At 39.4% G+C, this 12804-nt stretch overlaps 1 protein-coding gene across 7 annotated transcripts in view; it reads right to left on the reverse strand.

Moving 5' to 3' along the window:
* The window catches only part of LOC133621217 (uncharacterized), a 147435-nt gene that overhangs the window by 26657 nt on the left and 107974 nt on the right, over window positions 1-12804 (reverse strand). For 5 of the 7 annotated variants that reach the window (XM_061983185.2, XM_061983189.1, XM_061983191.1 and 2 more), the window contains 3 exons: window positions 11046-11165; window positions 7437-7585; window positions 2671-2813 (listed from right to left, as the gene is read on the reverse strand). In XM_061983185.2, the coding sequence (XP_061839169.1) occupies window positions 2671-2813; window positions 7437-7585; window positions 11046-11165 (412 nt within the window). The remainder of the gene's footprint in view (window positions 1-2670; window positions 2814-7436; window positions 7586-11045; window positions 11166-12804) is intronic. The other 2 variants (XM_061983192.1, XM_061983190.1) reach the window with 1 other exon arrangement.

The raw sequence follows: 12804 nt of genomic DNA on the forward strand, positions 1-12804 counted from the left end.
GTGGCACATCACATCTCTAATGTAATCATTTGAACTTTTCAACAGAAATAGCACTGCAAAAATATTAAGGACATACTTCTGTATTTTGGTAGTTATGCACGTAGTTAAACATTTTCCGAAATAACTGTCCCATGTGATCAGCAAGTGCGATTGGAAGTCCATGCTCAATTATTGCCTCAGTAAATAAAACTTCGGCATTTATCACATCCAAAGAATCTGTTTGGGCGACGAAAAACGTTGAAAGTTTTCCACTTGTATCGCTAGCAACGGCATTAGACTTGTGTTTTTTTGTCCCAACGTGGTCTTTTACATCGCTAATTCCTCCGTGTCCGATCGAAAAATGTTGTCTGCACAAGGTGCAATTCGCGTAGTTTTCACCCTTTTTGGAACGGATAATTATTCCCGGATAGGCTTTTGAATATTCTTCACGGAATGACTGCAGTTTTCTTTCCGGTTTAAGACTCGTTTGCGATTTTTCTCCGGCTGATTCCATGATCGTTCGCTCGTTTGGAAACAATGGCAACTGGTGCCTCGTGCTTGGCAGCGGTGCTATAAATAGCCTCGCGCATGGCATTCGGAATGGCTCGATAGGAAGTTACGGGAAGCAGTGTCGATTGTCATTGTTGTTACGCGATTTCGTGAATAAAACTTTTTAAAAAAAATATTTCTTTAATTAATGAAAAACCGTATTTTTTATCACTGCAACCGTAACCCGGAATAGGTTGATGTACTAATTACGGGAAAACCGGAGTAGTTGGCAGGTATGGAACATAACTAAACAAAACATGATCCAGACCACGGATCATGACAATCACTGCCTTATTATGTTCATTATTTGACACACAGACCTGTACAGTGCTTTATATTGTGTTCGAAGTATGAAGTGGAACATCGACTTAACAAAAAAAGGTGAAATAACTGAAAACATGTTTTATATTCTAGTTTCTTCAAAATAGCCACCCTTTGCTCTGATTACTGCTTTGCACACTCTTGGCATTCTCTCCTGGATGAGCTTCAAGAGGTTCAAGACTGTTGGAAAACCATTCCAGGTGACTACCTCTTGAAGCTCATGGAGAGAATGCCAACGGCTGCGTTGACCCTGGATCTCAGGAAACAGAGTGGACCGACACCAGCAGATGACATGGCACCCCAAACCATCACTGATGGTGGAAACTTTACACTAGACTTCAGGCAACGTGGATCCTGTGCCTCTCCTGTCTTCCTCCAGACTCTGGGACCTCGATTTCCAAAGGAAATGCAAAATTTGCATGGTTGGGTGAAGGTTTGGGGTGCCATGTCATCTGCTGGTGTCGGTCCACTCTGTTTCCTGAGATCCAGGGTCAACGCAGCCGTCTACCAGCAAGTTTTAGAGCACTTCATGCTTCCTGCTGCTGACCTGCTCTATGGAGATGGAGATTTCAAGTTCCAACAGGACTTGGCGCCTGCACACAGCGCAAAATCTACCCGTGCCTGGTTTACGGACCATGGTATTTCTGTTCTAAATTGGCCCGCCAACTCCCCTGACCTTAGCCCCATAGAAAATCTGTGGAGTATTGTGAAAAGGAAGATGCAGAATGCCAGACCCAAAAACGCAGAAGAGTTGAAGGCCACTATCAGAGCAACCTGGGCTCTCATAACACCTGAGCAGTGCCAGAAACTCATCGACTCCATGCCACGCCGCATTAACGCAGTAATTGAGGCAAAAGGAGCTCCAACCAAGTATTGAGTATTGTACATGCTCATATTTTTCATTTTCATACTTTTCAGTTGGCCAACATTTCTAAAAATCCCTTTTTTGTATTAGCCTTAAGTAATATTCTAATTTTGTGACACACGGAATTTTGGATTTTCATTTGTTGCCACTTCAAATCATCAAAATTAAATGAAATAAACATTTGAATGCATCAGTCTGTGTGCAATGAATAAATATAATGTACAAGTTACACCTTTTGAATGCAATTACTGAAATAAATCAAGTTTTTCAAAATATTCTAATTTACTGGCTTTTACCTGAATGTATGCATACATGTATGGTAACATAAGCTAAGTTTGAAAATGTTAAATTTGAGAAAGTTGCAAACAGCTCTGTTATATGTCGTAAATTGTCCACAAATAAGTTTGTTGAAACAAATATTAAAACATTTTTTTCTGTCTGCCTAAAATCTTTGGGGTGTTTTCTATTTGGATTATTTATACTCATGGTCAACAAATTACAGGGGGAAAAAAAATCACCAAGTTATTTAAGATCCTGAAAAATGGCCAAATTGGTGTCTGTATCAGCTATACTCGCCCTGTGTTTACCGTAAGTAAACCCTCGAGAATTTGCAGATTTTGGGTGAAAGATTAATTTATTTTCTTAATGTTTATTATTTGTACCTTTCCCTTAAAAAATAGGCTTTTTTTTGCAATGTAGAATAGCACATCTCATTCAACCAAAGTCACTTATAATGTAAAAGTTATTAAGAAATAGTTAAAATTATAACATTTTTATTCCTCTTAAATTAGAGCAGCTCCCAGAGTATTACAAATAGACATTATTTATGGTTTTATGACGATGCAGTCCCTGTGAGTGATGGGGATCTACTGTCCTGTACTTGGAATTGGATCCATACCAAAAAAAGTTTGTACTAAAACATATTTTTAAATGTGTTTATGACATGATTGGATTACCTGGACTCGGGCTGGGATCTCCTTGTGATGGTGGTCGGTGACGCCGTCTGTCTTTTCTTCTGTACCCTTTCTTTTGTGATTGCATTCTTCTCTTGCTCATTTTCTCGCTCCTTGTCTTTCTTTTCTTTCTTCTTTCTGTCAACCTGCGAGAGGACAACAATAAAGTGTGTGTCATTATCAAAGCACCACCTAATCACCCGGCATCACATGCAGTTATATTCATAACTGCCTGAAGAAAGTTGAACTCTTTATTCTTATTAGTTGCCTATTATCCTTCTATTTTGGACACTTTATAAGTCAGCCTTGAGGGTATCTTTGCCCTCAGGCTGGCAGCTTTCTACTTTACACGCTCCCACTGAGTTCGTTCTGCTGTTAGTGTGAAGACGCAGCCTTCAGCCAAATGTATTTTTACCAGACTGCAGAGAATAGACATTAATATTCATCGGGATAGTCCCACGTCTCATATGGACATTTAGCTACTCATCCAGTATGTGATTAATAATAATGAGCTGCCCTGCAAACGTCTATGGCCAGCAGCAGTTATCTTAACATGCAAACTGACAGTGCCTTTGAGCAAGCCACTCAACCAACAGCTATTCGACTTTTATACCTCTCCCTTGCCACTCAAGGAAGAAACCATATATTTATGGTTTAGATCAGGGGTGCTCACACTTTTTCTGCAGGCGAGCTACTTTTCAATTGATCAAGTCGTGGGGATCTACCTCATTCATATATATAATTTATATTTACTTATTTATGAAATATATGTTTTTGTTAACAAGTTAAAGGTGTTTAATGATAATGCAAACATGTTTAACACATATAGTTAATATTGTTAATACATTAAAGGTGTTTAATGATAATACAAGTATGTTTAATACATATAGTTAATATTGTTAACAAGTTAAAGGTGTTTAAAGATAATACAAGCATGTTTAACACATATAGTTAATATTGTTAACAACTTAAAGGTGGTTAAAGATAATACAAGCATGTTTAACACATATAGTTAATATTGTTAACAAGTTAAAGGTGGTTAAAGATAATACAAGCATGTTTAACCCATATAGTTAATATTGTTAACAAGTTAAAGGTGTTTAAAGATAAAACAAGCATGTTTAACACATATAGTTAATATTGTTAACAAGTTAAAGGTGGTTAAAGATAATACAAGCATGTTTAACACATATAGTTAATATTGTTAACAAGTTAAAGGTGGTTAAAGATAATACAAGCATGTTTAACACAAATAGTTAATATTGTTAACAACTTAAAGGTGGTTAAAGATAAAACAAGCATGTTTAACACATATAGTTAATATTGTTAACAACTTAAGGTGGTTAAAGATAATACAAGCATGTTTAACACATATAGATTCCTTTCTTTCATGAAGACAAGAATATAAGTTGGTGTATTACCTGATTGTGATGACTTGCATTGATTGGAATCAGACAGTGGTGATGATAACGTCCGCATTATCGAATGGAGGAGAAAAAAAGTCCTCCTTTCTGTCCAATACCACGTGAAGGTGGTTGGTTTTTGGCATCTTATTTGTCCAGCTTCCGTACTCCTTTGTATACACTTTACAAGAAATACATTGTCGGCAAACTCCGTAGCTTGCTAGCTTGTGCACGCCAGCTTTCTGAGACTCTTATTTTGGTAGCGCAGGCAGGATGAAGCAGAGCTTTTATTGTGCAACTGTGCAGTCGGTCTTTGGAGTTTTGACGACAGGTACGGCGCCAGAGTCTGTTGAAATAAAGTGTTTCTCGCCTTCCAGTCGGTCATTTTAATGAGCTGGCAGCAGCCAGCGTCATCTCAGAAGACCCTCGGGTGCCGTGAATGTCAATCAAGTGACGAAAGTGACGTCATAGTGAAGATTTATGATCGCTCATTTTTAGGACTATTTTTTTAATGCCTGGCTGGTGATCGACTGACACACCCTCCGAGATCGACTGGTAGATCGCGATCGACGTAATGAGCACCCCTGGTTTAGATCAAGCCTGGGCAATTATTTCGACTCGGGGGCCAAATTTAGAGCAAAAAATGTGTCTGGGGGCCGGTATATCTATTTTTAGGAACACTAATACAAAACCTCACAATAATGTCTGATTGAAAGCTAAAAATGTTATGACAGACCGCCTGAAAAAACGGAATGGAATTTTGTTTTTTTTAACTGAATGAGACACCCTGAATGTACATGAAAATAAAGAATGTGGGATTTACAATTTTAACTATGAACGATAAAACACTGAATATTGACAGCATATGAACGTCACGCCCCCAAACCCACAAACACAGCAAAACATGAACGTGAAAGGTAAAAAAAAAAATCCCACCTACTAGAGATGCGCGGTTTGCGGACACAACCGCGGAGTCCGCGGATTATCCGCGGGTCGGGCGGTTGAAATAAAAATTTTTTTGATTTTATCCACGGGTCGGGTCGGGCGGTTGAAATAAAAAAAAATTAGATTTTAAATAGATTCAGGCGTGTGGCAGTTAAACCAATTCGGAAATATATATACATAGTTAAATGTTGTTACCCACATACGAAAAACGAGCAGGCACCTGCAGCATATGCCACAACAGAAGAAGAAAAAAAAAAGAGATGGCAACGCCGGCAGCAAACGTGATACGTGACAAACTAAAAAAGGGAATACTAAAGACCAGGGGAAAAAAAGGCCAGAAAAGTTCAGCGTGGACTCGTTTTTATGAGGTTGTAAATCAGGATGATAGTAATGCTGGCTACGTGATTTGCAAGAGCTGCGACGCTGTTTATGTCTACGACAGTCACAAAACCGGGACATCTAACATGGTGCATCACATTTGTGCAAAACCCCGAACCTCCACAAACGCCCTGAGCATGAGCAGTTTCGTCCGCCGTGATCCCAGAAGAGTGCCACAGGATGTTAAAACAAGATAGAACGCAGCTGCCTGCAGCAGTTTGAGTGGCGCGAGCGCGCTTGGAGGTGCGCTCAGCGCGGCTCCCAGATGATTGCGCACTGGTGTGCGTCTGGGCCGTGACAGCGTGGCACGCATTGAATGTCTCTGCTGCATTGGATCAGTCTCCTTTCTTTAACAGGCAAAAGCTTTATAACCTCACTAATGCCTTGCATCGTCTATATTAGATATATAACAACGGGCGGGTGGCGGATGGCGGGCGGGTGCGGTTTTGATTAAATGTTAGTTCGGGTGGATGGCGGATGGTTGACGACTTTTGTGATGCGGTTGCGGATGAAATAATTGCCTATCCGCGCATCTCTACCACCTACAATCTGATATATCACTTTGTTGTAAAAATCTCCTTCCGCGTCTGTCCCTGGCTGGCCGCTTTGGAAACACTCTGTGGAAACGCTCCCCACCCACACTGCTTGGTGCCTCGTCTGAGCTGCTGTGACTTAGATGACCATAGTAACTAATTAGATTACCATAGTAACTAGTATATCATGCAAAAGGGCAGATTCCAACCATTGCAATTAGAGATGTCCGATAATATCGGTCAGCCGATATTATCGGCCGATAAATGCTTTAAAATGTAATATCGGAAATGATCGGCATCGGTTACAAACAGTAAAATGTATGACTTTTTAAAACGCCGCTGTACGGACATAGGGAGAAGTACAGAGCACTAATAAACCTTAAAGGCACTGCCTTTACGTGCCGGCCCAATCACATAATATCTACGGGTTTTCACACACACATCCATCCATCCATTTTCTACCGCTTATTCCCTTTTGGGGTCGCGGGGGTGCTGGAGCTTATCTCAGCTACAATCGGGCGGAAGGTGGGGTACACCCTGGACAAGTCGCCACCTCATCGCAGGGCCAACACAGATAGACAGACAACATTCACACACTAGGGCCAATTTAGTGTTGCCAATCAACCTATCCCCATGTGCATGTCTTTGGAGGTGGGAGGAAGCCGGAGTACCCGGAGGGAACCCACGCAATTTTAACAACTTACTCACACACACAAGTGAATGCAAAGCATACTTGGTCAACAGCCATACAGCTCACACTGAGGGTGGCCGTATAAACAACTTTAACACTGCTACAAATATGCGCCACACTGTGAACCCACACCAAACAAGAATGACAAACACATTTCGGGACACAAGAGAACAAATACCCAGAATCCCTTGCAGCACTAACTCTTCCAGGACGCTACAATATTCACCCCCGCTAACCCCTACCCCAACCTCCTCATGCTCTCTCAGGGAGAGCATGTCCCAAATTCCAAGCTGCTGTTTTGAGGCATGTTAAAAAAAAATAATGCACTTTGTGACTTCAATAATAAATATGGCAGTGCCATGTTGGCATTTTTTTCCATAACTTGAGTTAATTTATTTTGGAAAACCTTGTTACATTGCGGGGCATCACAACAAAATTAGGCATAATAACGTGTTGATTCCACGACTGTATATATCGGAATCGGTAATTAAGAGTTGGACAATATCGGAATATCGGATATCGGCAAAAAAGCCATTATCGGACATCTCTAGTTTTAAATTTTGAAAAAAATCATAATATGACCCCTTTAATGCGCCTTTCATATGAAAAGACCTGAATAGACCCGCTCATCGGCAGTGCACCTTTTAATCCCGTGCACCCTATCGTTCAAAAAATACGGTAAATCAGGATTAAATCAACTCTGCTTCTTACAACTCCCTTTTGGACATGTTGAATTGTGCAAGTGTAAATAGGTGATCTACTTCAATATATGATATCAGAAAGAGTACTAGTGATTGTACACCACAGCACACATCTTACCGGCGTGGAGTTGCGTTGCCGTTGGCGCTGGGTGATGTCAGGCGTGCTGGCGGAGGAGAGCCTCCAGCGCTCGGCGGAGTTCTGGTGCGGGTGGTGGGAGAAGGCGTTGAGCGGGCTGGCTGAAGCTGAACGGGAGCAGTGGTGAGAGTCTGAGTAGCATGTGGACATGCAGAGACACGAGTCACACACACGTACACACACCATGCAGGATGGTGTTAAACATTAGGGATGCATGCAGTTCACATGAAACCAAAAACTTCTAGGGCACATTTTCCTGGCAAAATATAAAATATATATACATCATATCTACATATCAATTTTAACAACTTACAATTTGTATTTTATAATATAGTTTATGTGTAAACCTCCAGTCTCTTATAAAAGCAACACTGTAGTCTTTCTTTAAAAAAAACACTCGTTTTTATTCATTTAGGCATTTTTATTCGATATTAGTATTAATTCCTAACATGAATAAAGCTACCACATTTCAAAGCAAAAAAAAAGTGTGGGACAACAGGTTATGACCTAAACTCTATTCATACCAGGGGTATCTAGTAAAGTCCGGGCTGGTGGCCATTTGTGCGTATTTTAGTCTAAAAATAACATTTATTACAGTCTCCATTACGGTATTACAAAATAGAAATAAGGGCCACAGTGAAAAGTACAAAATATATAGCATATATTATGTATATTTAAATACATTATAATATAGTTATTTGATTCCAGGAGTCTACAAAAATATTTGGAAACTTTATTTACTGGAATTATGCATGTCCAAAATACACAACAGCAGGTACCAATAGGTTAAAAAGAGTTGGTATCGTATAATAGGACCCCTTTAAAACTTTTAAAAATTAATTACCATTTTTATTATTTATTATTTTTATTTAATATTTTCACACTTCTGTTCTGTTTTTCTTTAATTTAATCACCACAATTGCTATAATCTTTTTTTTTTTATTATTTACATTTTATCAGTAATAGACAAAAAGAAGGGGTAGACTTGAGTAAGCGCTGCATTTTTCTACAGTACATTATTATTAATATTTTACTGCATATTTAACATTTATCTACGAAATGTACGTTTCTATTCTAGTATTTAACTTATTCATTCATTCATTTTTAATCCCTCTATAGATTTTCACCTTCATAATTTACTGTTCATTATTAATTCACACTTTTCTTATACAATCCCTGGCAAAAAAATGACAGAATCACCAGTCTCGGAGGATGTTCGTTCCATCTAGTTTGCCATACATACTGTAAATATATACATAAATATGTATATATATCATAATGGGAGAAAGAGAGAGCACTAATAGGCTGAATTAGGTGGAAAATGTCTTGCCCGCTGCATGCTTGTGTTTGTGTGTCTGTAAAAGAGTGTTTGAGTCATTTTGGTGTTCAGCTGTTTAAAAACAAACATTTGCATGAATCAAAAAAATGGTCAAGTCCCATGTTTAGTGTACAATTTTAATGAAGTACACTTTATCAAAGATTTAAAAAATCTATTCATGATTAATCAAGATTGATTGAGTTAAAGGGGAACATTATCACCAGACCTATGTAAGCGTCAATATATACCTTGATGTTGCAGAAAAAAGACCATATATTTTTTTTAACCGATTTCCGAACTCTAAATGGGTGAATTTTGGCGAATTAAACGCCTTTCTAATATTTGCTCTCGGAGCGATGACGTCACATTGTGACGTCACATCGGGAAGCAATCCGCCATTTTCTCAAACACCGAGTCAAATCAGCTCTGTTATTTTCCGTTTTTTCGACTGTTTTTCGTGTTTTGAGGAATGTTAAAAAAAATAATGCACTTTGTGACTTCAATAATAAATATGGCAGTGCCATGTTGGCATTTTTTTCCCATAACTTGAGTTGATTTATTTTGCAAAAACCTTGTTACATTGTTTAATACATCCAGCGAGGCATCACAACAAAATTAGGCATAATAACGTGTTAATTCCACGACTGTATATATCGATATCGGTTGATTTCGGTATCGGTAATTAAGAGTTGGACAATATCGGCAAAAAAGTCATTATTAGACATCTCTACTGTTAACCACAACATGTAAGTGTAAAAAAACATTATGATTTCTGCATTTTTCAGAATGTGCTTGGTCTGTTTTTAAACAACAACAAAAAAACAATCTGAAGTCGTCTTTATTTTTAAGTTATTATGCCATGGTTTTATCAGTCCGGGCCATGGTTTTATTAGTCCGGGCCACTCGGGAATAGACTGTCCTCCATGTGGCCCCTGAGCTAAAATGAGTTTGACAACCCTGGTGTAGATGGTTTGTTGTGTCCGAAATAAATTGGTGAACTGAATTACAATACACAATCCTTTGTGGACCACTTACCGTATTTTCCGCACCATAAGCCGCCCTGGGTTATAAGCCGCGCCTTCAATGAACGGCATATTTCAAAACTTTGTCCACCTATAAGCCGCCCCGTGTTATAAGCCGCATCTAACTGCGCTAAAGGAATGTCAAAAAAACAGTCAGATAGGTCAGTCAAACTTTAATAATATATTAAAAACCAGCGTGATGTGGGCGCGCATGGAGTCGTATATCAACATGGACGGAGCTGCGTGAAAAAAGCCACCCGGCCTCTTCGCGTAAACTTACCTTAACCACTCGCTCATCTTTTCTTCATCCATCCATCCCTTCGAGTTAGCTTTTATGATGACGCCGGCTGGAAAGGTCTCTTTTGGCAAGGTCTTCCTTTTGAATATCACCATGGGTGGAAGTTTCTGGCCATTAGCATGGCAAGCTAGAACCACAGTGAAGGATGACTTCTCATTCCCTGTGGTGCGAATATTCACCGTACGTGCTCCCGTTGTATCCACAGTGCGGTTCACAGGAATATCAAAAGTCAGTGGAACCTCGTCCATGTTGATAATGTTCTCTGGCCGGATCTTTTTTTCAGCTATCTTGTTTTTACAATATGCACGGAAAGTAGCCAGCTTTTCTTGAAAGTCTTTAGGCAGTTGCTGTGAAATAGTAGTCCGTGTGCGGATGGAGAGATTGCGTCTTTTCATGAACCGGAAACCTGTCGCTTAGTAGGAGCCATTTTGTGGTCTTTACAGATGTAAACACACAAAGGAAATGAAACGTAATATCCGCGCGCTTCTTCTTCTTCTACGCGGGCGGGTGGTTGCTTACAGTAGAAGAAGAAGCGCTTCCTGTTCTATGGGGGCGGGTGCTTACCTTGGCGGTTGCTTGCGTAGAAGAAGAAGCACTTCCTCTTCTACGGGGAAAAAAGATGGCGGCTGTTTACCGTAGTTGCGAGACCTAAACTTTATGAAAATGAATCTTAATATTAATCCATATATAAAGCGCACCGGGTTATAAGCCGCACTGTCAGCTTTTGAGTAAATTTGTGGTTTTTAGGTGCGGCTAATAGTGCGGAAAATACGGTAAGTGAAATTGGATAATTCCCCTCAGCACACCTGATGATGTCCAATGATACACTAATGTGGTTGGGGATTGTGAAAGTGCATGCACTTATATACACATCGTTAAATACATTGATACACACGGAGGAAAAGTAATTCAAACAGGATTTAGGGAAGGACACATTGGGGTGTGTTACTCACAAGAGTCGCTGTTGTTGAGGAGGGTGGCGGCGCTGCGACTGCGAGCGAGGAAGGACAGCGTGGGCGTCATGAGCCTCTCCACGATCCGGCTCTCCCACGGACTCAGACGCAGGCTGCGGGCTGACACGAGAGGGCGCAGTCAATAGCAGGTCATTGTCAAGTCAGCTGCATTCAACTCAACACCTGCTACAAAAGTGTTTGCAAGACATGTTGATGATTCATCCACAGATGGACGTTGACAAGTGACCGACATTTACTCCCACGCAAGTTGTTTTTACCTTTAAACACTGAAGCGCAAAAGGCATCACCAGGTCTTTTTAGATATCGTGAAAAGTGCCATCATCCCACACTTTTCTAATAGCATGGACACACATTTAGGACACTGAGGAATGTAGAAGTTACTTCTTGGCCACTGCTCACACACACACACACACACACACACACACACACACACACACACACACACACACACACACACACACACACACACACACACACATTCTTGTATTTGTTACTATCTTGAGACCTCTTTAGGACCACCCTTTCTAGATAAACAAAGATTTCTATCTACAACATTAATAATATATACAGTACATACGATGCAAATATAAAAAAGGTAAGCTTTTAGTTAATTTTTTAATTTTAATTTTTTGTTTGTAATTGGGTTTTTTTATTTTTTAATAATCAATCCAACAAAACAACACACAGCAACACCACAACAATGCAATCCAATTCCAAAACCAAACCCGACCCAGCAACATTCAAAACAGCAATAAACAGAGCAATTGGTTTTTAATCTTCATTATTTACTTCAAGTTATTACAGTATGTCTCTATATACATATTTATTTTTTTAAATACATTTTGGCCAAAGGGGGCGCATTTCAATTACTTACACACACTTGTTATTACATATGTTGGCCAGAGGGAAGCACTTCAAATTTTTTTCCCACTTGTTATTTCGTATGTTGACCACTTTTAAAATTGACAGTCAATTTGAAAAGTCCCTCCTTTTTGGGACCACCCTCATTTTGATATATTTCACCACCAGGGGTGCAAATGAGACATTCTCTATTAGATGCAATGGTTTTTCGTATTGGGACCATGATTTATGTCATCACTTGTTCACACCTCCTCATATGGAAGCTACTTTTCCTTGTTGATGTCTCAAGAAGGGTAGAAATACAAGAACACACACACACACACGCACACACACACACACACACACACACACACACACACACACACACACACACACACACACACACTCTCTTGTATTTGTTACCTTCTTGAGACCTGTTTAGGACCACCCTTTCTAGATAAACAAAGATTTGTATTTACAACATAAATAATACATACTTACTATGCAAATATAAAAAAGGTAAGCTTTTAGTTAATTTTTATTTGTATTTGTTGTTTGTAATTGGTTTTTAATCATCATTTTTTACTTCGTTATTACAGGTGGTCTCTATATACATATATATTTTTTTTTCATTAATTTTGGCCGAAGGGGACGCATTTCAATTACTTACACACACATGTCATTACATATGTTGGCCAGAGGGGGAGCACTTCAAATTTTCCACACTTGTTATTTCATATGTTGACCAGAGGGGGAGCACTTTTAAAACCGACACACAGTCAATTTGAAAAATCCCTCCTTTTTGGGACCACCCTAATTTAGATCGATTTCACCACCAGGGGTGCAAATGAGACATTCTCTATTAGATGCAATGGTTTTCCATGTTGGGACCATGATT

This window comes from Nerophis lumbriciformis, linkage group LG21 (genome assembly GCF_033978685.3).
Source record: "Nerophis lumbriciformis linkage group LG21, RoL_Nlum_v2.1, whole genome shotgun sequence".
NCBI lineage: Eukaryota > Metazoa > Chordata > Actinopteri > Syngnathiformes > Syngnathidae > Nerophis > Nerophis lumbriciformis.